Genomic DNA, 24,463 nt, shown 5'->3' with positions numbered 1-24,463 from the left:
GAAAGAGCATCCGCTTTGCCGTTCTTGTTGCCGGGGCGATAAGTGATCACAAAGTCAAATTCAGCAAAGAATAGAGCCCAGCGAAGCTGTCTGGAGGATTGAGCCTTGGCGGTTTTCAGATACTGCAGATTTCGATGATCGGTGATCACTGTGACGCTGTGTCTGGTCCCGAGGAGATAATGCCGCCATGCCTTAAAGGCTGATTTAATCGCTAGAAGCTCTTTGTGATGGTGTAGTTGATCTCAGGCGCCCAGAACTTCAGAGACCAGAATGCCACAGGATGCAGTTGGTTAGTCTCTGGATCTCTTTGTGATAGGACTGCTCCCATTGCTAAGCTGGAGGCGTCGGTTTCAACGATGTAAGGGAGGTCCGGGCGTGGGTGTTTCAGTATTGGCGCCGAGGTGAATTTAGCCTTTAGCTCTTGGAAGGCTTGTTCTGCTTCTGCGGACCATTCAAAGCGTTTATTTTTTCTTAAGAGGGCGGTGATGGGTTGTACCACTCGTGAAAACTCTGGAATAAATCTATGGTAAAAATTGGCAAAGCCTAGCATGCTTTGAACACCTTTCACGGAAGTAGGAGACGGCCATTTGAGGATAGCGTCTACTTTTCTCAAGTCCATGTGGACTCCTTTGGGTGTCAGAATAAATCCCAAAAATTCGACCTCAGTGACATGAAAAACAAATTTTTCGAGCTTGGCAAAAAGATTATGTTGGCGAAGTTTTTCAAGGACCGCCCTAACATGATTTCGATGGTCAGCTTCTGAAGATGAGTACACAAGAATGTCATCTATGTAGACGATAACGCAGACATCAATGAGCTCTCTGAGGACATCATTCATAAAATATTGGAAGGCGGCCGGCGCATTGCATAGTCCAAAGGGCATCACTTGGTATTCAAATAGCCCATACTTAGTGCGAAAGGCCGTCTTCCATTCATCTCCTTCCTTGACCCGTACCAAGTGATAAGCTCCCCGGAGATCAAGCTTAGTATAAATTCAGGCGTTTTTTACCTGGTCAAGGAGTTCCGGGATCAGAGGTAAGGGGTACCGGTTTTTTACTGTTATCTGGTTCAGAGCACGATAATCTATACAGGTTCTGAGGTCACCTTCTTTTTTTGGTACGAAGAACAGAGCCGAGGATGCAGGGGACTTCGACGGACGGATAAAGCCATTGGCCAGGTACTGGTCTAAATACTGTCCCAGATGAAGGTTCTCAGGCTCGATGATAAGGGCGTAAATCCTACTGCAAGGGGGAGTTGCACCGGGTAGCAAATCTATCTGACAATCGTATGATCTGTGGGGTGGCAAGGTGTTAGCCTGTTCCTTTTGAAAAACATCTTGGAACTCTTGATACTCTAGAGGTAATTGTGGACCGTCAGCCGTCACTGCCGCTAGGCCAATGTTGGGTCGTGGATAACAAGTTGGTGTGCACTCTGGGAACTTTATCGTCTTTGCTCGCCAATCAATCTGAGGATTGTGTTTCTCCAACCAAGGAATCCCTAGAATTACTTGGAATTGAGGAGCCTTGATCACGTCGAATACAATAACCTCCTGATGCCCGTCTTGGCCTAGTATCGTCACTTCAATAGTGGTATGGGTCACTGGTCCGGAGGCGATTTCCGTCCCATCCACCGTGGTAATGACGTCTTTAACCACCTTTGGACAAAGAGGTAAGTTCATCCTGGAAGCCAATTCGCAGTCCACATAATTTCCAACTGCTCCGCTATCAATGAATGCCTTAATTGCATGCAAACGATCCGGTTGCTCTGGGTTTACGAGGACCATTGGCATTATGAAGTGCGAGGTCAAAGAACTGGTTTTTACGCTCGGCAAGTGGACCTCTACACTTGTCGGGCGAGGTCGTTTCCCGGCTCAGGCTTTTCAGAACTCTTATCAGAAGCTCCCACTGTCTTCTTAGGTGGTTTCACCGGGCAATCTCGAAGAAAATGTCCTGAATTTCCACAATAGAGACATAGTTGCATTTGTCGTCTCCTGTCGCGTTCTTTCTGGGTTAGGGGACCCTTTACAACCCCAATTTGCATAGGTTTGACGGCTTCATCTCCTTTGGTGTGACTTTGAGGCTTAGGGAACACTCGTGTTTCAAACCTGGATCGATCCGCCTTTCTGTTTTGTAGTCTGTGATCCAATTGGACCACCAAATCAATGTACTCTGAACAATCCAGAGGAGGATTCATTACCTGGGCAAGGACGTCTTTGAGTTCGCCACGCAAACCCCTGTGAAAAAGCGTGATTCTTTTGTCCTCAGGCCATCTGGTTTCCACGATTAGCCCATTGAATGATGCAATGTAGGCCAAAAGATCTTGAATGCCCTGTCGTAGGGAAAGGAGTTCATTGTCCAGGGCCTGCCCCTGGGAATGCCTTGCAAAAAGTCTTTCCATATTTGCCTGGAAGGTCGGGAAATCATGAAGGATCGGGTCATCCTGTGTAACCAGAGGGATCGACCAATCAGCGGCACTGCCGCTAAGATACGAAAGCACAAAGGCTACCTTAGTCTGGTCAGTCGGAAAGGCTGCAGGTCTACAAAGAAAGTGCAATCGGCATTGATTTATAAACACCGCAAACCTTTTAGGGTCACCAGAGAAGCGTTCAGGCGGTGCCAATGGCACATTTCTGGGTAGGTTGATTTGAACAGGATTGGCTGAAGCTGCTGGGGTATAGCTCCCTCCTGAATTAGGTAGCGGGGTTTGCCCCGCTTGTGTCTGTAATAACTGTCTGGCGAGATCATCCGTTCGTTCTTTTGATATTATCAATTCCCTCCTAAGGGCATTCGTTTCCTGGCGGGCAGCATGAACTTCAGCTCTTAATTCTCCTAATAACTGGGCCAGTTGGTCTGTGTCGGAAGTTTCCATAGCGCCTGGGTAGGAGGTTATTGGTGGTCTTCGCGTTCTGTAACGCTCACCTGATTCCCACGGAGGCGCTGATCCCGGCTGGGCTGCTATCGTTTCTTCAATTGAGAAGCGTAGAGCTCGGACGACTCTCAGGACTGGGCTTTCTCTTATCGAATGTCTGACTTGCAGGGTAAGTTTTCTGCAGGTGGAAGAAAAAGGGTTAATCACCGTTTGATGGGATTTCTTCTCCCACCAATCGCCAGTTTCTCCCACAGCCTAGCTTTCGACTTGTCTCGGCGAGCTCTCACCTTAGGCGTATAAATGCTGAGCTCTCCATCCTGCGTCTGGTGCAGGGGTGTATGGATTCCAGTTACGTCACTGGATGAGTTCAGTGTTGAGGCTCAAGTCTTTTGCGGCCTTAGTTGTGGCACTGGTGCTGGGATGCCGAAGAGCGATGCCGCCGTTACTGCACGAGCGGATGCCTGTAAGTATACTGTACTCTTTAGGCTTTAAAAGATGGGCACCTCAATAATGTCCCTTTTCCTTTGTTTCAGGCCTCGGGATGCTGTGGGCGTAGTTTTCCGTTGCCGCTGCACGTGCCGATGCACGTAAGTATAATGTTCGTTGGCCGCTTTTAATGGCACCTCTAATAATGTCCTTTTTCTAGTTTTCAGGTTCCGGGATGCTGCGGTTGATGCGGCCGCTTCTGCGCGTGCAAAAACTGGTAAGTTAAGATCAACGCGACTGCCTTCACCCGAACCCCTTTTTAATGATGTCCTTTGCTTTTCAGGTGCAGAGAAGCTGCCGAAGAGAAGGCCGCGGTTAGCTCCGTTAAAATCACGGATGGATCAGGTAAGCGGGCGCGGCGGCGAGCGAGTTGCACTTTTCTAACCTTATATTTATTCTTTGCAGGTTTTGCCGGTGACTGGATTCCGGGATCTGGTAAGTATTGTTCTGTGTCTTTCTTCATCCACAGGTTGCTGCGCGGAAGCTGAAGATGACTCTGGACCTGGAATGCAGGAGCCGACTCGGTGAGCGTCCTGCTGCTGCTGCAGAATAACGCGAAGCACGTGTTTTCCATCGGGCGTGGTTTAAATAGCAGAGAAGTGCTTCCAGTGTGTGTTCTTCCACCGGTTCGACCCAGGTAAGAAAAGAGTTCCTGAATGGAGGGAATAGTTCCTCCCAGCCCTGATGGCTGGGGACTTCAACCAGACTGGATTGTTCTGGGTAAATACGCAGCATGGTCTGCCTCAGGTAAGTCCACCCAAGCATTATTACATTGTTTATCAATATGAGCCCGGCGCCTATGGCGCCGGGACTGAAACCCTTCATGAGCCTGGCGCCAGGACACGGTCCAAAGGGCCCCTGTAGGGGTCTGCTGGGTCCGGAGTAGTGGAAGACGGGTCTGCTTCCGAGGGCGCTGGGCCAGTCCTGGCCCCTCGGGAATAGCGCCCATGACAACGTGTCACGCGACCGCCTGCTCCCGCTCACGTGATCCGAGATCTCGTTCACGTGATGCGGTTACGCGTCACATGACCACGGAGCAGCAAGTACTAAAGCGGTGATTTGCCTTATGATCATTGCTTCACAGCTGTTATTTGGAACTCTGTTTGGCGTTGCTTACCTGGTACTGCTCTTCTGGAAACTTCGATCTTGGATTTTGCTTCATGGACTCCTTTGGATTGCCCTTATTGGTTACTGGTACTCTGCCTTTGGACTGCCTTCTACTGGTAACGAACTTCGGATTGCTTCAAGGACTTCTTCGGATTCCCCTCCTGTTCTGGCACCTCGTTATCCTGACTTTCGCTTTTTCCTCGATACAGTCTAGGAACTACTCCACAGATTCCTGGTCCTTGGCTCCTCTTTCAGGTGTGCCCTTTCACCACAACAGCTCAGTGGGCATTTCCACAGCCATCATCATCATCTGGGACTGCTGCTCACGTGAGTCCTGGAACCACATTGTCCCAGCCCCATATGGTTAGCAGTACTCTTACTGCCATCACTTGGTAAGCCACTTTCTGTTTCTTTCCATACTAGTAGTCACTGTTATTGCCTGGTACTTATTGCTGTTTCCTTTGCAGCAGCTTCGGGGTCTCCAGTGTTCCGTGGTTCCGGACTTTCAACATTTCTCACCTGTGGCCTCAAGGGCTGCGCAGAGAATGGCTTTGGCTTCTTTCTGTGCGGCACTTGGGGACGGAGGTCTCTCATATCTTCACGACACTCAAGTCACGACAACTAACACCAGAGCAGTATACCTGGTGTGTCCCAATACAATGGTCAGGCGAGGTCAGGCAATTACTGATCATCACACACACCTGACTTCCATTACACGTGGATAAAAGGCAGAGCACGAGAGCACACTCTGAGTGAGGCAAAGCACACAAGGAGACAGCAGTTCCAAGATGGCAGTTTAACAAGAGGAGAAAGACGGCGAAACAAGGGGATTGCAAGGTGAGAAGTTCCCTTGACCTTTTCGACAAGGAACCGTTGCTTTCATGAACCCTCGAGATTTGAAAGTGTAAAACCAGGAAAACAGGCTGAAGAATCTTGCATTGTGTGTCGGACATACCCGGGCCCTCCCGCATCAAGAATCAAGGCGGTGAGAATTACCTGCTGTGGTACTGATCTTGGCTCCAAGAACAAGGCAGCGTCAAAAAAACCAACACAGCCGGTGAGTTGGGGAGAATGATACAAGACCAGTATGGTTTGAAGCCAAGGTTGCAAGCAACATTATATGGCGAGCGCTGGAACGAACATTGTTTTAAATACGTGTGATAAAAGACACAAGGTAAGAAGGAACTGCTGATGAGAGATTGAACTTTGAAACGAAGATACAATACCTTTGACAGAGTGGTCCGGCACCACGTGGGTGCTCATTTGAAGGTCTCTGTAAGGTACCGAGTTGAAAAGTGAAAGAGTTGTAGAGAGTTGTGAATCGAAGTGGTCCTGCAAAGGGTAAAGCAAAACCCTGCTCACTATCGAAAGTCTTCGATGTTGATACAGTAAAGAACATTTGGGACAAAGTTGATAAAGTTGCTCCGAGCCCGACAGAGGGAGATCAATTGAAAGCTTTGCGTAAGGTATGGGGCAGTCACAGCAGCACTCACACACCCTACAATAACCCATTTAAGGGAGTTAGCCACCAACCCCTTGAGGACACCTCTAATAATAATTTCACTTATTCTCGAGAACTAGCACCCAGCATTGGCTTTCTCAACTTTTCGATCAAAGAAACAAATGTACAGTATTTTGAAGTCACAGGTGAGTAGAAAAATGCATTTTCTTCTTTAGCTCAGTTGCCAGAGGAAGCATTCCTGAAAATGAGTGCAATTTGTGCTGACTGTGGGAGTTCTGCAGATCCAAGCTGTGCTCAATTAATATATGCACATTATTCTGGTGAGGGACAGAAGGAATCAACACTGTTCTACCCTTCCCACTACCAATGCTGGGATCACAAAATTGCTATTTTCCCACAATTAAAGCTTTACATCGGGAACACATCTTTTCTTGATTACCAAAGGTTTGCCTGACTTTAAGATGAACGTACTGGAGAAATGGAGGGACCCAGTTCAGGGCAGGTAATATTGGCAGGGATGCAAAGGGGGGAAGGGAGGGACGACCTCACATGGGTCCTGAAGAGCATTGGGATCCAAGATGGCACCATCCCTTAATATAAGCTTCGGTCAATCCCTTTCTAGCTCACATGATCATCGGCATATGGCCCAATCAAAGGACAGACCCACCTACACCAGACATGTACAACGCACATCCCTCAGCACGACCCAAAGAAAGGGAGAAACCATACTATAAAAGCCAACTTGATCAGTTGGAAAGTGTGGGGTGTTCAGGACGGAGATGGAGGAAGGTGTTTGGTGGAGATTTGAAAAGGGGCGGTCTATTTGGAGGCGAGCTGGGAGGACACTGTTGGAAGGTGGGGGAGGAGGTTATCGTGGAGAAGGAGAATTGCCATCTGAAGAGAGTTATGCTGAGGCGGTTGGAGGGTGAGAGTTACCATCCGGAGAAAGTTCTAGGGAGGAAGTTGGAGGAAGAGAGGCATCATTAGGAGGAGAGGACTAAAGAGGGTGGGAGAAGAAGAAACCCATTAACATCTGGGGAAGAGGATGAAGGAAAGCTAGTGGGGGTGTGTTAGGAATCCGCCGGTCTTGCCTACGTAGTGTAGCCGAGGAATTCCTCAAGACAATTTAACTCCTGTGTATAGCCAAATGCAAACACACCGGGAGAGAGATTGACCAGAAGATGGATACTGCTGGATCTTGCGGGGACGGGATATTTCCACAAGGACTCCCAAGGAGACAAACTTCAGGACAAATCACCGAAATCTAAAGAATGATATACCAATTATCATCACAATGGTGGTCAGAATACGAGATCAAGATCAGACTAGATCCAAAAGAAAACGCACTAACCTGTACGTGAGATTGGTAGTCTATGAATCCTAAATGGAAGTAGATTCCGTACAATCAAAGATTCCCTAAAATACAATAGTAGACGAAATCAGAAATCAAAGATGGAGACCTGGAGAGGTGCATGTGGTAATGTTGAGAAACAGGTTACAGGAATGTGGGTTATACTTACCAGTTTTCCCCGAAGATGGAGTAACGTACTTCTTGTCCATAGGAGTAGAGAAAACAATCCCAGAGAGGATACTAATCGTGACCAGTCTCTAGTTCCCGATGGGTCACAGAAACCGATGGCACGAGGACGCCTAACCCTAAGGTGGTCAGTCTCTAGTCCCCAAGGAACCACCGGACACAACGACACGAGGATGCCTAAATAGGTAATACTCCTTTAATGGACCGAAGAAGGGTTGAGCTTGAATCCTCCGTGTAGAGTGTGAGCTTGGCAGTTCCAGGTAGGTGTTCAGGGAATAGCAGGACTTCAAAGTTGGAAGGGAAACAGAATCAAAGAAAAACTCCACTAGAGATTTTGCTGTGATTGTCCTAGTTCAGCAGTATTCCCGGCAAGAGGCAAGATACAAAAGGGCTCAGAGATTTGGTGAAAGCATAACCAAAGAATCGGGTAACCACAGAATGCTGGCAGGCAAATACCTTGACAGAGTACCCAGCAAAATTAAATTCAACAGACAATAGGATAGAGTTCCAAAGCATGCAATAGAATGAGCCAGAACAGCAGGCAAATTCCGGGAGCAGGCAGAAGGTCGGAGTTCCAAGCGGGCATAAACCATAGACAAAACGTAGATCGAAGGCATCCAGGGACAGGCAGAAGGTCGAATCCAAACGATCACGACAATGCAGACAAGGGTTAGACAATTCGAGAATCCAAGCAACGCAAGCAAAATCCATAAACCATGAACAGCAATAGGAATTCCGAAAGCAAGAAACGTGAAGATACTCAATTAGGAGCACCGCGGCTAGTTCCGGGTCTCCTTACATAGCATCACGTGACGTGAAACCACGCCGAGTACGCACGGAACGCTGCTTACGGTGACCTAGTTGCCATGGCAACCTGCAGCGCTCCATGAGCCGCGTCCTGGCGGTGAGAAACACACGTCGGGCCATCGCTCATGTAGCAGGTAGGAAGGCGACCTTGTTTTTACCCGCCCGTACGGTTTTGATAGCATGACTGATCAAATTTGGGACATGAGATAAGGAACCCGCGGGAATCGATTTCCTAACAGGGTGATAGACTGGCAAATTCTGCAGGGGAGGGAAGAGAATAGTCCCGTCTGCTAGTCAGGAAGATCAGGGAGGTTACAATGGACGGGTGGGAGGATGTACACGATTTTGGACCTCACCAGGGAACAGGGAAGATGCAGCAGAGTTAGTCAGGAGTTGTGTGTCTTAGAGACAAGGTGATCAGGGAACAGAAGGCTCCCTAAGCCCCAGAGATCCAGAGACATAGGAAGGTCCATCATTTCCTCCAACTTCTGGAACAGACTTTAAGCTTGAGGACTCTCACTGTGCTCTATGTAAAAATTGGCTAGGAGACCCCAAAAACCTATAACCTGAAGCCATAGACTAGCATGTTCAACTGGACTTTGGAGTGGGGCAAGGACGAGCCTAATTGGAGGACCTTTCCCTTTCTCATGGTTCGTTAGTGAAGAAACCATCTTCTGTTTGTACTGTACGAAACATGTTGCTTGCTTGCTTTATACTCAGATCCTTGCGTCAGCCTCCTTGTTCTTCCCAGATATGCTGGCCGTGACAAGAAATAAGTGGAAGGAACATTATATTGCAGTATATGGGATGCAAAATAACATAGAACCATCAATAGGGGTTTGTTGGCAAAGATAGGTAGTTACTTATGAGGAAGACAGTGAGTGAAAATCAGGTCTTACAGACAGATGCTGGCAATATAGATGGGACAGATAGGTAAAATAGAACCATTAAGAGGAGGGTTGTGGTTTACAAAGGAGTAGAGGAGCATGGAGTGATCATAGTGGGGAATTAGAGAAGATAGAAAAGAGGGGTGGTGGTCCATGAGGGAGAGAGCAGAGGGCTGTAAAAACTTCATAGGGAGGAGAGTTGGAGAAAAAGAAGAGGTGTGCTGATGGTACAGGAGCGATAGAGGAGGGTGGCTTAGACAATACAGAGGGAAAAACGTGAGCAATTTGATAGGTGGAACAATGTTCTATGAGAGGATGAGAGCAAAAGAGGTAGAGAAAGTTTGGAAGAGTGGGCAATGTAGACTGCAAACATTATAGACTATGAGTGCCATGTGCTAACTAGAGGATACCATTAGTCTGTGACTCAGGATATCCCTCACTTGGAAAGCCCAAAGGGGCAGAAACAAGTGCACAATTGGTTGCATATAGTTGGAAGGCAGCAGAGAAGGGAGGAATATGAATAGATGATAATGGAAGTGGTAGAATGAAGTCTGAGGGCATATACTAGTAGCTTACGATGCAAACTTGAAAGTATTCTAATCACAAACAGCTAAATATATTCAGTCTATATTTCAGTAATGTTGCCACATTGGTAACCTTCTCCAACCCAAGGACTCTGCAAGGAACTGTCCCCCGCTTACTGCTGCCACATACATGGTCCGAAATTGCCAGGACCTGGGTTCTATTTAGCTCCTGGTTATAGCCAAGCGCAGCCCAGTTACCTTGAAACCAAGACCTGTCAGAAGCTAGTGGTGCCATACAAACATAGCTATGTGATATTATGTGATATTAACTGTAGGTTTGGGTATGTGTATAAAAAAGAATCAAGACACACTTAAGAGACATTTAAAGCATATTGCATATTAGTACCCGGCGAGGGCGCAATCAGAATGCAAGAGCCATTCTGATTGGCCCTCGCCGAGTCGTTACCAGGCCCCTCAGTCGGAATTCCACGGCCTTTGTCCCCGGTGGGGTGTGTGGCATTCCCTCAGCCAATGAGGAGGCTCGAAGCGGGGCCATCCCCGCTCTGAGCCTCCCCGCGGCTGAGAGGCTGCCTTCGCCCCCCCGCTGGGGACTTGGGTAAGTATTATTTTTTTGTATTCCCTTCCGTCCCTCCCCCTCCCACCGCTCCCCCCCCCAATTTACCTTCTTGTTCCTGCATCCCCGGCGGGGGACGAGGGAAGCCTCCAGCCGCGTGGAGACTCGGAGAGGGGCCATCCCCGCTCCGCGCCTCCACACCGCTGGAGGCTTCCCTCGTCCCTCGCCGGGGACGCAGGTACGTTATTTTTTTTTCTTCCCCATCCCACTCCTGCCCTCCCAAAACCACTTACCTTCTTTTTGATCCTTTTTCGGGAGCGGACGCGCTGGGGACACTTGTGTTCCCAGCGCGTCCGCTCCCGATGGCCGCCATGGAAAAGGAAAACCATGGCGGTAGCCATTTCCTTTGTCATCTTTTTTTCTTTTTTCCCCTGAAACGCTGCAGCGTTTTGGGACAAAAAAAAAAAGGGTTTTAGTGCCCCGGTCACGCAGTTTTTGCAGGCCGGGGTACTAATAGCTATATGCCCCTCGCGGCAGGGGCATTACCGACTCTGGTAATGCCCCAGGGCCTTTGTTAAGGGCCTCACTTCGCTCGGGGCCTATAACTATGGTCCCGGGGCATTACCTAAAATGGTAATGCCCCCGCCGCTCGGGGCATATTGCTTAAATATATAATTGGACAACAAGTAAGAGTTTGTATTTTACGCAAATGTTACATTTTCTGTTGCACTATGTACTAGTTTCGGATTCCCCCGGCATAGTTCCTGCCCAACGGGTGATGCCCGATACCCAGCAGCTGCATTTTGCACCTGGTCGACAAATCCTAATTTTGACCCCTGCCCATAGGATGTGCTGATACCGCAGTGACACAAACAGTGTTTACTTTTTGAATGGCCTATACAGCAGATGTTCGGGAAACATGCTGAGGAAACTGCATCATTGCACCTACCTTATATTCATCCTAAAGCATTCTTACTACAGCATGGTAGTCATGAAGTCCCTGCGTTATCGACTAATAATGATCAAATTGAATGCAAAACTCTATGCTTTCCCTGAAATATTCCCCTGTCAGTACACCCCTCTACCTCACAAACTTAGTCCCACTCTATCAGTTGACCAGACGCAGACAACTAAGAGCGGCTTCCCAGAATATGTGGCTACCTGCAAATCAAGAGAACATGGGCCCACTCCTATTCTATCTGTTCAGGTCCAGAAGAACAGGAAAGACTCATCTGTTTCATTCTGACCACAGATACTAGGCATGCAGACCCTTATTTCCTCTGTCTCTATTTACTGTTTCCTTAAATCTACATTTACTCTCTCTCTGTCTTTCCATTCCCCATCTCCAGACCGCTGCGCAACATGGGCGTAGGAGTGCCTAATATAAATGCATATGCAAATGACTACTGTATGAAAAAGGTGGCAGCATTGAAGGCATGTTTTAATAGCTCAAGTAAGTTACATGATATGGTGATTGATTACAGAGGGTTAATTGTTCTTACACCAATACAGAAACAGATTATGATTGCGTACCCTCATGTGTGTGCAGGGTCGGAGGCATTTACATGGATTCCTATGAATTCTGCTGCTTCCGAGTAGATACAAAAAGCAAGATTTCATAGGACTCTAGTGCATCTTCGCCAGCATCTAAATCAGATGCACCTGGTCAACAACTAAGTGAAATTTCAAAGTAATTACTTTGAAGTAAATCACCCCGAAATAATTACTGTTGTGGAAATAACATGGAACCCTGGAAAATAGCTTGAAGTGGTAAAAGAGGTGTTAAACAATGCGTAAATCTTTTACGCATAGTTTTAATGCTCTTTTACCCCTCAAGACAGAGTTAAACTGATGCAAGATGGTAGCAGAGAGAGTGTGACTTAATACTAATGTGGAAAGGGTGTACAGGGGTTGGTTATGACAGCGGGACTAAGAAGGGTCAGATAGCACAGCGAGTAGAGCGCTCGCTTTGACATCCGTGCAGAGCCTGCTGACGTAGGTTCGAATCCCGGCAGGGCCAAACTCAGCCTTTCATCCTTCCGAGGTCGATCAATGAGCACCACACACTGTGGGAAATAAGCAGCGCTCAGATACCTGGGGGTTCGTAGCGCTATATAAATGCACAACCAAACAAACAAGGGTGGGTGGAAAGAAAGGGTAACACAATGTCATATGTGTAATACTGAGAAGAAAGGCAGAGTATATAACATATGTAGAGTACTGGTAGAGTTACCTCTTTGTACTTGGGATGGGCAGCATCTCGGACCAGCTGTAATATCACACCTTCACTGGTGGTGATGAAGGCCCCACTCTGCTTTACACGGGACAAGGCAAGGAGCCGATCCACCTGACTGACCAGGGAGAAAGATCTTGATTAACCTTGATATCTCAGAAATCTGAGCAGGCACATTGATCAAACAATGGTATTAGGAACTTGAATGTGGGATTGCATGTCTAACACAACCACTGCACAAGTTATAGTCACTGCCATATCTATGCATGCACTTTTGCTAATATAGCGATTACCTTCGTGATGAGCAAGCATCAGCCACAACGTGGACATCCAGGCCTCTCTCCAGCAGATCTAGTGTAGTGCTCTGAAGATAAAGCAGAGGAGACAGTAAGACTTGACACAACATACACTAAGAGAAGGCAATGCAGGTAGTGATATACAAACATTATCTATGTATTGTAAGGGAGGCATGGTGTCACAAGTAGACACTGACACAAGAGTTGCAAGTTTCAAAATCTTTATTGCTAAATTCAAGGGGTTTGGTAAAAACTCCAGTCTGGCCCTATAACTAAGATGGGAGTAATCCCGACCATCAAATAATAAAGAAACAGTGCTAGTCCGTCTTAATCAATAAAGGCCTATACTAACAAAAACCTAATGTTTGCTCTCACTCTAATGTGAAATAGGGATATGTATCTACAAAAAGAAAAAATCAGAAGTGAAACAAAATGTCAGAATGGAAATATAAATGAGTATTACCACGTTGTACAGCACTGGGTTAGGTGGAACACTTGATGGATGAACACACTTTGGCTTGAAAACACAGTTAGGGGGACATTCAAGTTGGAGTCACAAGTTCACAGGTTTAACCTCTCGGGTTCCTCTCACCCAAGTGCAGGTCACCCTTCAAGTTTCTACACAGTTTCATCAAAACAGTTTCTAAGTATATTATTTGATCACAGTTCACTATATGTTCCCCACAATCAGGCTTAAACCTTTTCTCCTTGATGGGGTTTCCTTCCCCAAGCTTTCTTCACATTCCACAGTAAAGGTTCCACTCAGTCGTGCTCAAACCTCCTTTTGTATTTTGATTTCACTGTCAGGGACTTTCTAAACTGGGAGGACTTTTTTTCTCACCTCCACATGACCACTTCGACCCTCGTTCATTTCTTTACTTCCACTTTAAATATGTTCCTTCAGTTCCAATGTCTTTTGAAAAATGCACTTGTTACGTATGACTTGCTTTTCAAACGGGTCTCCCTCAGTCGTGCTCGGATCCTCCTTTTACTTTCATACACGGGTCTCCCTCGGTCGGGCTCGGTCCCTCCTTTCACTTTCACATATGGGTCTCCCTTTGTCGGGCTTGGACCCTTCCCTTGCTTTTCACACAGGTCTCCCTCAGTTGGGCTCGGACCCACCTTTCGTTCTCTTGCCAAATTCAACAAAACCAAGTTAAACAGTTTGTGAGCTTTTCACTTCAAATCTCGCTTCCTCCTGCCTCTACAGCTTTAAAACATTTCACAGAGACTTTCGATTGGGCAATCTCACTTTGCCGGACCACTCTGCTACTTTGTATTTTGTATTCACAGTTCTTAACAATGGATTAACTTTTTCTAGCAGCTTATCGGCGTTCGCGTAACCTTCATCCCTCGGATACCGTCACAAGAATTTCAATTAAACACAGGCCGGCCTTTCTTTGCTTCTTTCCAACTCACTGGTCTTGTTAAGATGCGTTCTGTGTTTCGCGCCTATGATGTAGGAGTCAAGGTTGTTACCACTGCTGCTTCGGTGCCTCCCCAACTCTGCCATTCACCATGGAGGGTGGCTGGTAACCTTGTAGCACTCTGAAGACTCTCTCCTTTCCAGATATGCTGTCCTGTGAAATCTTCACGGCCTTTTGGAAATAATGATCTCTCGCCAGAGGTTCGGGGGGTCTCTGGCTTCCTGTCCCTTTGGATTAAACCCTTGGTTTTTCACTTTCCTTCAGGAGGGAATGCTCCAAGTGGGTCACAGTGTTCCACCTTTTAACCAGGGGGGAAAGAGTTAATAGGTATTAGGTGTGCATGATTAAAGTCAAGTGCCTGACCCTGCCTGATCTCGTTAGCGGGAGATGTCCATTGTATTGCATGGGTTCTAATCCTTTCAGCCTTAGACCTCCTCTTCCTCAGCTCAGTGTTTGTGTAGGAAAGGGGGGGGATCTGGGAAGTTGGAATATTCCATAAAATAGGATTTGATATGGGTATTGGAAAGGGGGGGATACTGCGTCTCGCCATCGGGTGTCCCTCCCCCACTCCCTGAGGACCCCTCACCCAGGCAATTCTCCCGCATTTGTCCACCCGCTGGGTCTGGATCCAAAGGCAGTGGCAGTGCTCTGGCCACCTGATCAAGGGATCCCAGGGTCTGGGCAGCGAAACAATGTCTGGTTTTTCACAGTATCCATTTACAAATTAGTTGTAATGTCTCTGGATCTCCAGAAAAAGATGGTGAAAGTTGAATTGAGCCCCATCTAGGCATGACTAATATGAACCCCAAAGGATATTGTGGCTATGGCATCACGAGTTGAAGGGTGAACTGCTCTAGTTTTTTACATGGATTTCAAGAGAAGAGTTTTACCCTTTTCTGACTTTAATCACTCTACTTACTACTTGTCACTGCTTGTCACCTTTGGATGCTACAACATAAGTTTCACCTACTCTTTCTCTGGTGTCCTGGGATTTGCAAGGTAGTAACCAATTCTTACAGTTAACCCACTGGTGCTTTACATGCCTTCATTGCCCAGCAATTTCTTGGTAGGTGTGAATGTGTATATCTGTCATCATAAGCTCTTGATGCTTGACCACCTTTCGCCATCTCATTCACACCTGCCCAAAGCTAGATTACATGCCTAAATAGAATCACTGTAAACACCAAATTAATTGCTTATCAGTTCCCTAATTTCCCTTTGTCCTGCATGCCTGTGGATGTAGACATGTTCAAAGCACTAATTCTTCTATCCTTGTGTGGCCTATTTCACCATGAGGGATGTGTGATGAAGCTGCACATGAGAAGCTGGACAAAGCACAGCAAGAGGATCTGGGGGCCAGGCAAAGCTGCCCACTCACTGATGCCAACCCCGGAGGCAGTATATGGGAGATCGGCCGAGCTTCACTACTGTCCCTAGCTGCCTCACTTGGTCGACCCCACACACCCTGAGATCCTAATATGGCATAGAACACTGCAAGCAGAACAGACAAGACGGTGCGGTACACGAGCGGGGTAGCAATGGCGATTGCACACTCACCAGATTTGAGCCACTAATGCCAGGAAGGGAGGAACTATTTGAGAGCAGTGAATCAAGATGAGAAGCTGCAAGAAGCAAAGGAGCCCATACTAAGTTGAGGCAGCCATGGCTGTGGCTGGCAGCCAGTGGCACCTGCCTCCAAAATGGTGCCTCTGCCTTTTATCAATTTGTCCTGAGACACCATGGTGACCTCTAAGTAAACCACCTGGTACAAAAGAAGAGGGGTGGGGGGGTAATTAGCTGCAACAGATCAGACTGCCCCCAGGTGTTCCGGGTTGCACCTGTGGAGTATTAACAGGCTTCAGGCGGATACAATATTTGCCCAGTGCTGACTTCACCTGACCTTGTTAGTGGGACATTCATGAAAATAGTAGAGGGCCTCTGAATGCAGTTTCTTTGTTCTAATGCACTGTGGTGTTTTGGCCATGAAGAGTGCAGGGGAAATGGCCGTCTGGTGAACAGAAAGCCATATAGTAGGAGGGAATGTCAGGCAGGGGGGTGTTCAAAAAGGGTGGATAACATGTCTCACCTTTGGGTAATCCCTCCCCAATCCCAGAGGACCCTCCACCCAGGTGATCCTCCCTCACTAGTCTGGCCCCAGGGTCGGGATCCAAAAGTGATGGCCCTCCCCATGCCACCTGTTTAAAGGTTCCCCCGGGAGTGGGAAGAGAAAAGCACTCAGGTTTTTCACATAGCCTTTCCCTATGCGATTTGGGCGGGACTGCTTCACACGGGAACCTGGAAAGGAAATCTGTTACCTTGTTCCCGGCCCTTTCAATGTTCGGCTGAGAAGCAGTAGGGTTGTAAGTCCAGAAACCATTGCATAACTGTTGGGTTGGACTCTTTTCTTTAGCTGATCCAGACAAGGGGGGAATTATCTGTAATCAATCTAAATCGTCTGCCTAATAGATAGTACTTCAAGTGGAGGATGGCCCATTTGATGGCTAATGCCTCGAGTTCTAAGACTGTGTAATTCTTCTCCCTAGAGAGCAATTTACGACTGGTGTATAATATGGGATGTTCCAACCCGTCCTGGTTCTGAGATAAGACAGCACCTAGTTCTGTCAGGGAGGCATCGGTTTGAAGAATACATTCTTTAGAGAAATCGCCCACTTTTAGAATCAGGCTTTGACACAGGGTTTGTTTTAGAATGTTATAACAAACTTAATCTTCATCACTCCATTTGATTTTTTTGTGGTTCTGCATTCTTCAATGTATCGGTTAGTCTGGCGGTCTTATCAGAGAAGTGAATGAGGTGATGATAGTAGCCTATCAACCCTAGAAAGGCCCTCAAATCTTTTTTGTTTTGGGTGTAGGTGTTTCAAGGACTGCTTATACTTTTTCCTGTTGGGGTTGGACACTGCCATTTTCTATGAAAAATCCTAGATAATTTACAGTGGATTGTGCTAACTTGCACTTTTTTTGGATTGGCAGTTAGTCCAGCTTGTCGTAAGGCCCTCATGATGGTGTATAAATGACATAGGTGATCCTCCCAGCTCTTGCTGTGTATTACTATATCGTTGATGTATGCTCTGCAAAATTCCGTATAGGGCTGTAAAATTCGGTCCATTAATCTGTGGCAGTTGCAGCAGCACCATGTAAACCAAATGGCAAGACCTTAAACTGGAACAATCCTATAGGGGTAGAAAAAGCAGTTTTCTCCTTATCAGGTCCATGTAATGGCACCTGCCAGTAGCCTTGTGTAAGATCTAGAGTTGACATATAGACAGCACTACCCAATTTTTGTCTATTAGCTCATCAATATGAGGCATTGGGCAGGCATCAAAAGCCGAGATGGAATTCACTTTTCTAAAATCTACACAAAATCTCCAGCTTTGGTCAGATTTGGCCACTAATACAATGGGAGAGGACCAGGGACGGAGGGATCAATGATGTTAGCTTTGAGCATCTGCTCCACCTCTTTGATGACAATTGCCTTACAGGCTTTCAGGAAAGTGATATGCACTTAGATGTACTACTTTGCCCGCTGGTGTAGGAATGTTTTGGTATGTGCCCTTTGCTCTTCTGGGTTTATCACAGAATACATCAGGGAACTGATCCATAAGGTCACCAAGATCTTGCTTCTGATTATTCGTGAGTTCAGTGGAAATTAATAGTTGGCTGCCCGATTCTTCAGGTACTAAACAAGATAGAGCAGTGGTATTGGAATCTGAGGGATTTTTCCTCCAATCTTTTAACATATTTATGCAATAAATATGTGTCTTTTGACGTGGGTCCAGTTGGGATATTTTATAATTGCAGGGGCGCATCTGCTCTACTACTATGTAAGGTCCATGCCATTTTGAAACTAGTTTGTTATCTGAAGTGGATAAAAGCACCAACACTTTCTGTCCAATGGAAAATGTTCTAAGGGACACCTTTTCATCATAGGCTAGTCTCTGTTGATGTTGGGCTTTCTCCGTGTGTGTCTGTACCAGAGTTCTAACCATTGCCATATGTTCTTTGAGTTTAAGTGCAGTTTGAGAGAGTGGTATTGGGGCCTCTTCTCTTTCCTCCCAGGTTTCCCTTAGCATGTCCAAGACCTCACAGGGTTCCCTCCTGTATAATAACTCAAAAGGGGAACCCCAGTGGAGGCTTGAGGGTTTTTTCTGACTGTGAAATGAGCCAAGGAAATCATTTGATACCAGCTTTCTTAATATAGTTTTAAGGGTCTTATTAAAACGTTCCATCAGACAGGGTCTTATTAAAACGTTCCATCAGACAATCTGTTTGGGGGTGGTACAAAGAAATGCGCAGCAGCTCTTTTACCTCTCCCATAGGTTTACTCATGAAATTGGTGCCTTGGTCGGTCAAACTTTCTCTGGGGAATCCTACCTGTCAGATGAAAGGAAGTAGGTGTTTTAATATCTGTTGTGCTGTGTTATTTCTCAAAGGGAAGACCTCAGGGTATCTCATTGCATTGTCCACAATCACAGACACATACTTATTACCTAGTTTAGGAGTTTCAAGCAGACTAATAATATTAATTCCAATCCTGGAAAAAATAATCTCAATGATGGGCAATGGATTTAATGGCACTCGTGGTGGGATTTGTGCGCTAGTTTGTTGACAAATATCACAGGCTTGCAAAAGTTTTAAAAATCTGCATAGATCCCTGGCCAGTAGAATTTACTACTTATGTGGGCTTGTGTTTTTGTTTGCCCTAGATGGCCTCCCGTAAGGTGGGAATGGGCAATTTCAGGAACGATTGACTTATGGCTTCTGGGAACTAACAGTTATGTTTTTATCATCCCTTCTCCTGTGATTACTCTTCTATACAATAGCCCTTGTTTTAGAAAAAAGAAAAGACTTCCACTTTCTTTCCCTTCTTGCTCAGATATTACTTGCAAAAAGGCCTCTGCTAGTAAAGGATTGTTCCTCTGGACAAAAGCTAGGTCAGGAAGGCCAGGCTCTTCTTCGTCTTTGAAGGTATAGGTGGATTGGATCTTTCACCAGCTTCTCCAAAACCTAAATCACCTCTTTCTGTCTTCCCTTTATCAGCCTCTTCCTTTGAGATAGGAAAAAATGCTGTCTCCCCGTGATTCTGTAACATGACTGACATTTCCTCTAAAGTCTAGATCAATAACCCCAGCCAGAACATTGAGTCCAAATTACCAAGCAAGCCCTGATTTGGGTGGAAGCCTCATGTAACACCACAGGGGGGCAATCAGGACTAGATCTGTAGGTTTTAACCCACTTTCCCCTGGAGGGATGGGTGCTTCTCTACTGCTACATATATTTAATGCAATGGAATATTTAGTGGCTACAGTTGGATTTGAGGCTGTCTTACTCAATTTGTCATATTTCAGGATCCCCCAACCTGTTTCGGTTGAGCTGAATCCCATACTGACACCAAATGTGAGGCAGGCATGGTATCACGAGGTAGATACAAGGAATCACGTTTGTAAAACCTTTATTAACTTGGAAAGGAGTTGGAGACTTCCTAACTGGCCCCATTTCTAAATGGGAGTCATCTCAACCATTAAACGAAGTCAAAAGGAAGTCAAATATCCGTCAGTCAAAATAATAAAGATGTCTGTAATGAACCTCTGCTTGTCCTCACTTTCTTCTCGAACAATAATGTGTACAGGATTGGATCAAAATAGAATAGTGAGTCAAAATCATATCAGGATGGCACTGGAGGCTGTCCCAGAGCTCCCTTCCCCAAGCTTGAGTTACTTGGGATTCAACAAAGTTCCTTGGATTCAAATAGTTCACACAACGTTCCTTTAGGTTTCTAAGACCTTTCTTTCTTCACAGGCTTAGAAGTCCTTCTTGTCACTGTCTCTCAGAAATTTCACAGTTTACAATATTTTGCTTTCACAAGTCTCTCTCTTGCTCTGGTTTCATCAGGGGGTTCCTTCTCCTACAATTCTAACAACTTGACAGTTCAATAGATTCTCTTCACAATAGATTCACTTGTTCAAAAATGGGGTTCCCTTCCCCAACAATTCTCAACAACTCTTCATATCAGAGACTTTCAAGAGTGCACAGTTTTACTCAGCCCTGTGGGGGACCACCCTGATACCCTGACTTTCATAGGATTGTGCCCCCGGCACTCTATAGCTTTCATCAAAGATCACAAATAGGATTGTGCGACAGGCATTCTTTAGCTTCTTCACTTTCACAATTGGCTTTTTTTAGGGTTTCAGCTCGCTCTTCCTGTCTTGTGCCGCTCCCTTCATAAGTTCTATTTTACTCCTACTTCGAACTTCGCACAGCTCCCCTGCACTTTCGGAGAGTGATTCAGTTTCAACAGAGTCTTTCGACAACGTGTAAACGTAAACTCAACCACTCCGTTAATTTGTTTCCTTCACTTTCACAATGATAATTTTCACATTACAGTTCACAATGGACAATTGAAGCTTTCTCTTCAGCGCGTCTTTCATCCTATGTTTGTCCTTCTCTTGCAACAAATTATCTCTCGTGCTTCATGTCTTTCACCAACCGGGCTCCCGTCTTTAACTCACGGGTTGTGATTCCTTCAGCATAGCTTTTGCGGTTATGTTGTGTCGAGGTCAGGGGCTCCTCGCCTGCCCATCAGATACTCCTGGGCTGCCTCGCTGATCCAGGGGAACAAGCACCTTTTCAAGGATTTACCATAGCAATCCCTTTCTGGTTCCTTAGAGACACGGCTTCCTCGCCACGCTTTCTCTAGCCTTCTCAAACAACGGGCTCTCAGCGTCTCAGCGCTCTGTTCTATGAGACCAGATCTCTGGGTGCTCAGGCTTTCCCAGTTGCTGGTTAGGTCATTCTCTGACTCGGGTTCCTTCTCGAGCGCCAACTCGTTCTCCTTGTTTCTTGCAGCTACTCCTCTTCTACACCTGTGGAGTATTAATGGCTTCAAGTGGACACAATCTTCGCCCAGTGCCTGACTTCGCCTGACCTTGTTAGTGGGACATTCATGAAAATAGTAGAGTACCTCTGATGCAGTTTCTTTTTTCTAATGGCACAGTGGTGTTTTGGCCATGAAAAGTGCAGGGTAAAATGGCTGTATGATGAACAGTAGGCCATATAGGCTGAGGGAATATTGGGTAGGGGTCTGTCCGAAAAGGGGGATACCTTTGGATAATCCCTTCCCAATCTACCCAGGTGATCCTCCCTCACTAGTCCGCCCCCAGGGTCGGGATCCAAAAGCGATGGCCCTCCCCAGGCAATCTGTTTAGAGGATCCACGGGAGTGGGAAGGGAAAAACCCTGAGGTTTTTCACAATGGGAAGACTAAGTGGGAAAGACTGAATAATGGTGTTTGGAGGCGGTGAAGATATAGAGAGAGAGATATGGTGAGGGAGAGAGAGAAGGGGTAAAACTGTAGGACGGGAGGAGGAGAATAAGCAGAAGAAAAGGCCCATAACTGGATGAGAAAAGAAGGAGCTGAAGATAAGGCAGAAGGGCAGTGACAAACGCAGGCAGAAAGACAACAATGTATATGTTGTCAGAGAGAAGCGGGAAGAGGAGCAAGCATGTGGCAAAACAGTGAGGATTTCATCCAATAACTAGCTCCAGGGACAGACGTAAGCCTTTGGGACAGACCCCTTGCCCCAGACACATGTAAGCATCATCTTAGCGATAAGGGAAGTAAGATGGGCTTCAATAGTAGGGTCCGCCTCTAAGACAGAGAGAGGAAGAGAGGCCCCACCCAGAACCCAGAGACCCTCTGAAGCAGCTGCAGCTGTTGACAATTCTGAGGGCCCCGCAACAATAAAGTTTGCAAAATCACCAGGAGTGTCTACAACACTCAGAAAGTGTTATCCAACCTGGGGCCAGCCAGGTGATACGCCACTGAAGATCAAGAGAACACCCAATGGAGCAGAGTTGTCCAAAGAGACTGAGTGACACATAGGAGAGATTCAGAGAGGCTATTTTGTACCAAATTATTTACTTGGTGAAACCAGAGGAAGAACTGTACAACATTGAGAAGACTCTCTGCCAAGTCTGGGCAAATGGAGAGACATTAGTAGCGATGCGAGGATCCTACTACCAAAAGGAAAATCTACAGTTTCCTAGGATAGCCTGTCAAAACTTTAGTGCTCAGACTCAGCCCATAACAGGAAGGAGAACCTAGAGAGGGAGCTGTTCCCATGTCTCTCAGACACATGGTTTCAGAAATGGGATTACCAATCTGGTCTTGGGTCAACTCACTTTACTTCACAATAGCCTACCCAATGCAACCTATCCTTCCCCCCCAGTCACTCACTGTGGCCTGCCTCTCTTGCAATAGTGACCCTTTTACCCCCTAAGCAGAACCCCCAGTCTCTGACCTGTCAAAGGATTCTACCTCAGAAGAAGAGACTTGGGGATACCGAGCAGCCTGATTCTCAACTCTACGGTTCTGGGTCTATGTTAGGAGGGTCACCAAATGCATGGAAGAAACAGCTAAAGAATATGATTCTCCTACTACCCACCATGCTTTCCACAAGCTAATTTGACTAGGTTTGGTATCTGAAAACTAAGAGAGTGACCAGGGGACACCCATCACAGTTTTTCATCAACCAAATTCTGAATGTTTTGAAAGAATTCTTGGAGCCAATATGGAGAATGTAACTCCTCGCAGTTCTGGAAGGCCAGTGAAGGTGAGGAACAAGCTTGTATTCTGAGAACTGGGATACTGGGGGCAGAAGCAGGATTATTTGAAATCTTGTTCACTCATGCCCCTCCTCCTGAACGTTGTAACCAGTATGGATTCAGAAGCCTCATTTAAGAATTTCGAGCGCATCTTTGAAGCAGCTCACTGGGAAAATGGCTGTTGGCCCCAATGTATCATCCCGTTATTGACTGTAGAGCTCCAGGTGTCTTGCCAAGTAATCAACAAAGATATCCAAATCAACTATGAGACATTCAGGGATGTCATCCTAGATCATTGAGAAAATGACCCAGAGTTCCATCTGCAACAACTCAGATAAATCTAATACCCCCTGTGATGATGATTTCAACAAGGTAGGGATTTTTTGGGAAAGGTGCCACCCTGAGCCAGTTGATGTTGGGCCCAGGGGCAGTACAGAGAGGATTCCTGAGTCACCCGCCTTGGTCCCTGCCACATGGTGGGGACAATCACATTGTCGCCCCTCATTTTAGAGGCCAGACCTTGCTCACTTCCCTTGCCCAGTGGGCCAACCCAGTCCTGACAGCTGTCTCTGTCCAAACCCGTTGGCAGTTCCGGCAGGATAACCTTAGTACACTCGCTAACCAAAGGAGAGACCCCAAAGCAAGCAGACAAAAAGTCATAAAATTGGTAGAAGTAGCTTTCCCTTAAGGGAGAAGGTTTCCCTGCACTGTTCGGTAGTAATGATTGTTTAGATACTGATGCCACCTCCCTCAGCAAATTCAAATAACTATTCTCTGTTATTTTGCAGAACATGCAGGGAACTGTTAATTTCTAGAAAAAAACCAGCATAATACTGGAGCGGTATTACTTTGGTGTATGTGGACAGGGAAAAGGTGAGTCATTTTAGGAATTTATCATGGGACTCTGGGAGCTGGCAACCAAATGTAACTTTGGACTAAAATGTAATGAGTGGCTTTGTGATCAGTTTATGTTGAAAATAAACAAGAGCAAAACAAGGGAAGAAATATGGACTAAAGGTGACCCCAGCATGGATGATAATGCAAAGAAGATGGAAAACAAGATGGCATATGTCAAAGAACTGGAAAAGAAAGATTTGCAGCCAGTGAAGAATGGGGTTTCTGCCATGGATGCACAAACTGATCAAAGGAAGGGTGTGCAAAAAAATGAGTGGTAATGATAATACTAGATAAGAAGGCTAAAGGGCCCAATGTTAAGTGGTGCTTCCGATGTGGTAGCATGTTTCACTTTGCAAGTAATGGGGCGTGCCTTGGTCTTAAGGTTAGATGACATAAGTGCAGGAAGAAGGGGCATTTTGCCTGTTGCTATGAGAACATCTCTGGTGGGACGGTTAGATAAGTGAGTATGGAGCAGGGAGAGGAGGATTTGGATGATATTGGAAAGCATGGAGGTGTGGGAGTGAATTGGTCAGTGAGCCAAGTGGGGTCTAGACCCAAGAGGTGTGAGAAACCACACATGATTGTTGTGGTAAATGGTGTGAATTGAATTGATATTTTATTTCGATCGCGCTCATACACAAGTGTTTCAGAGCCCGGCAAGGCAAGGGAAGGGAACAGGGGATAACAAAACAACGATCTTGCTAGGCACAGTGACATTGAGAACGTGCAATTGCATG

At 46.4% G+C, this 24,463-nt stretch overlaps 1 protein-coding gene across 5 annotated transcripts in view; it reads right to left on the bottom strand.

Moving 5' to 3' along the window:
- The window catches only part of ISOC2 (isochorismatase domain containing 2), a 363,896-nt gene that overhangs the window by 26,555 nt on the left and 312,878 nt on the right, over nt 1–24,463 (bottom strand). For all 5 annotated transcript variants that reach the window (XM_069606988.1, XM_069606986.1, XM_069606990.1 and 2 more), the window contains exons 4-5: nt 12,779–12,849; nt 12,486–12,603 (exon numbers count right to left, since the gene is read on the bottom strand). In XM_069606988.1, the coding sequence (XP_069463089.1) occupies nt 12,486–12,603; nt 12,779–12,849 (189 nt within the window). The remainder of the gene's footprint in view (nt 1–12,485; nt 12,604–12,778; nt 12,850–24,463) is intronic.

The sequence above is a fragment of the Ambystoma mexicanum genome, chromosome 1p (assembly GCF_040938575.1).
Source record: "Ambystoma mexicanum isolate Mex_15411 chromosome 1p, UKY_AmexF1_1, whole genome shotgun sequence".
Classification (NCBI taxonomy): Eukaryota; Metazoa; Chordata; class Amphibia; order Caudata; family Ambystomatidae; genus Ambystoma; species Ambystoma mexicanum.
The sequence above is the reverse complement of the archived record's forward strand: the minus strand, read 5'-3'. Positions and strand labels throughout refer to the sequence as shown.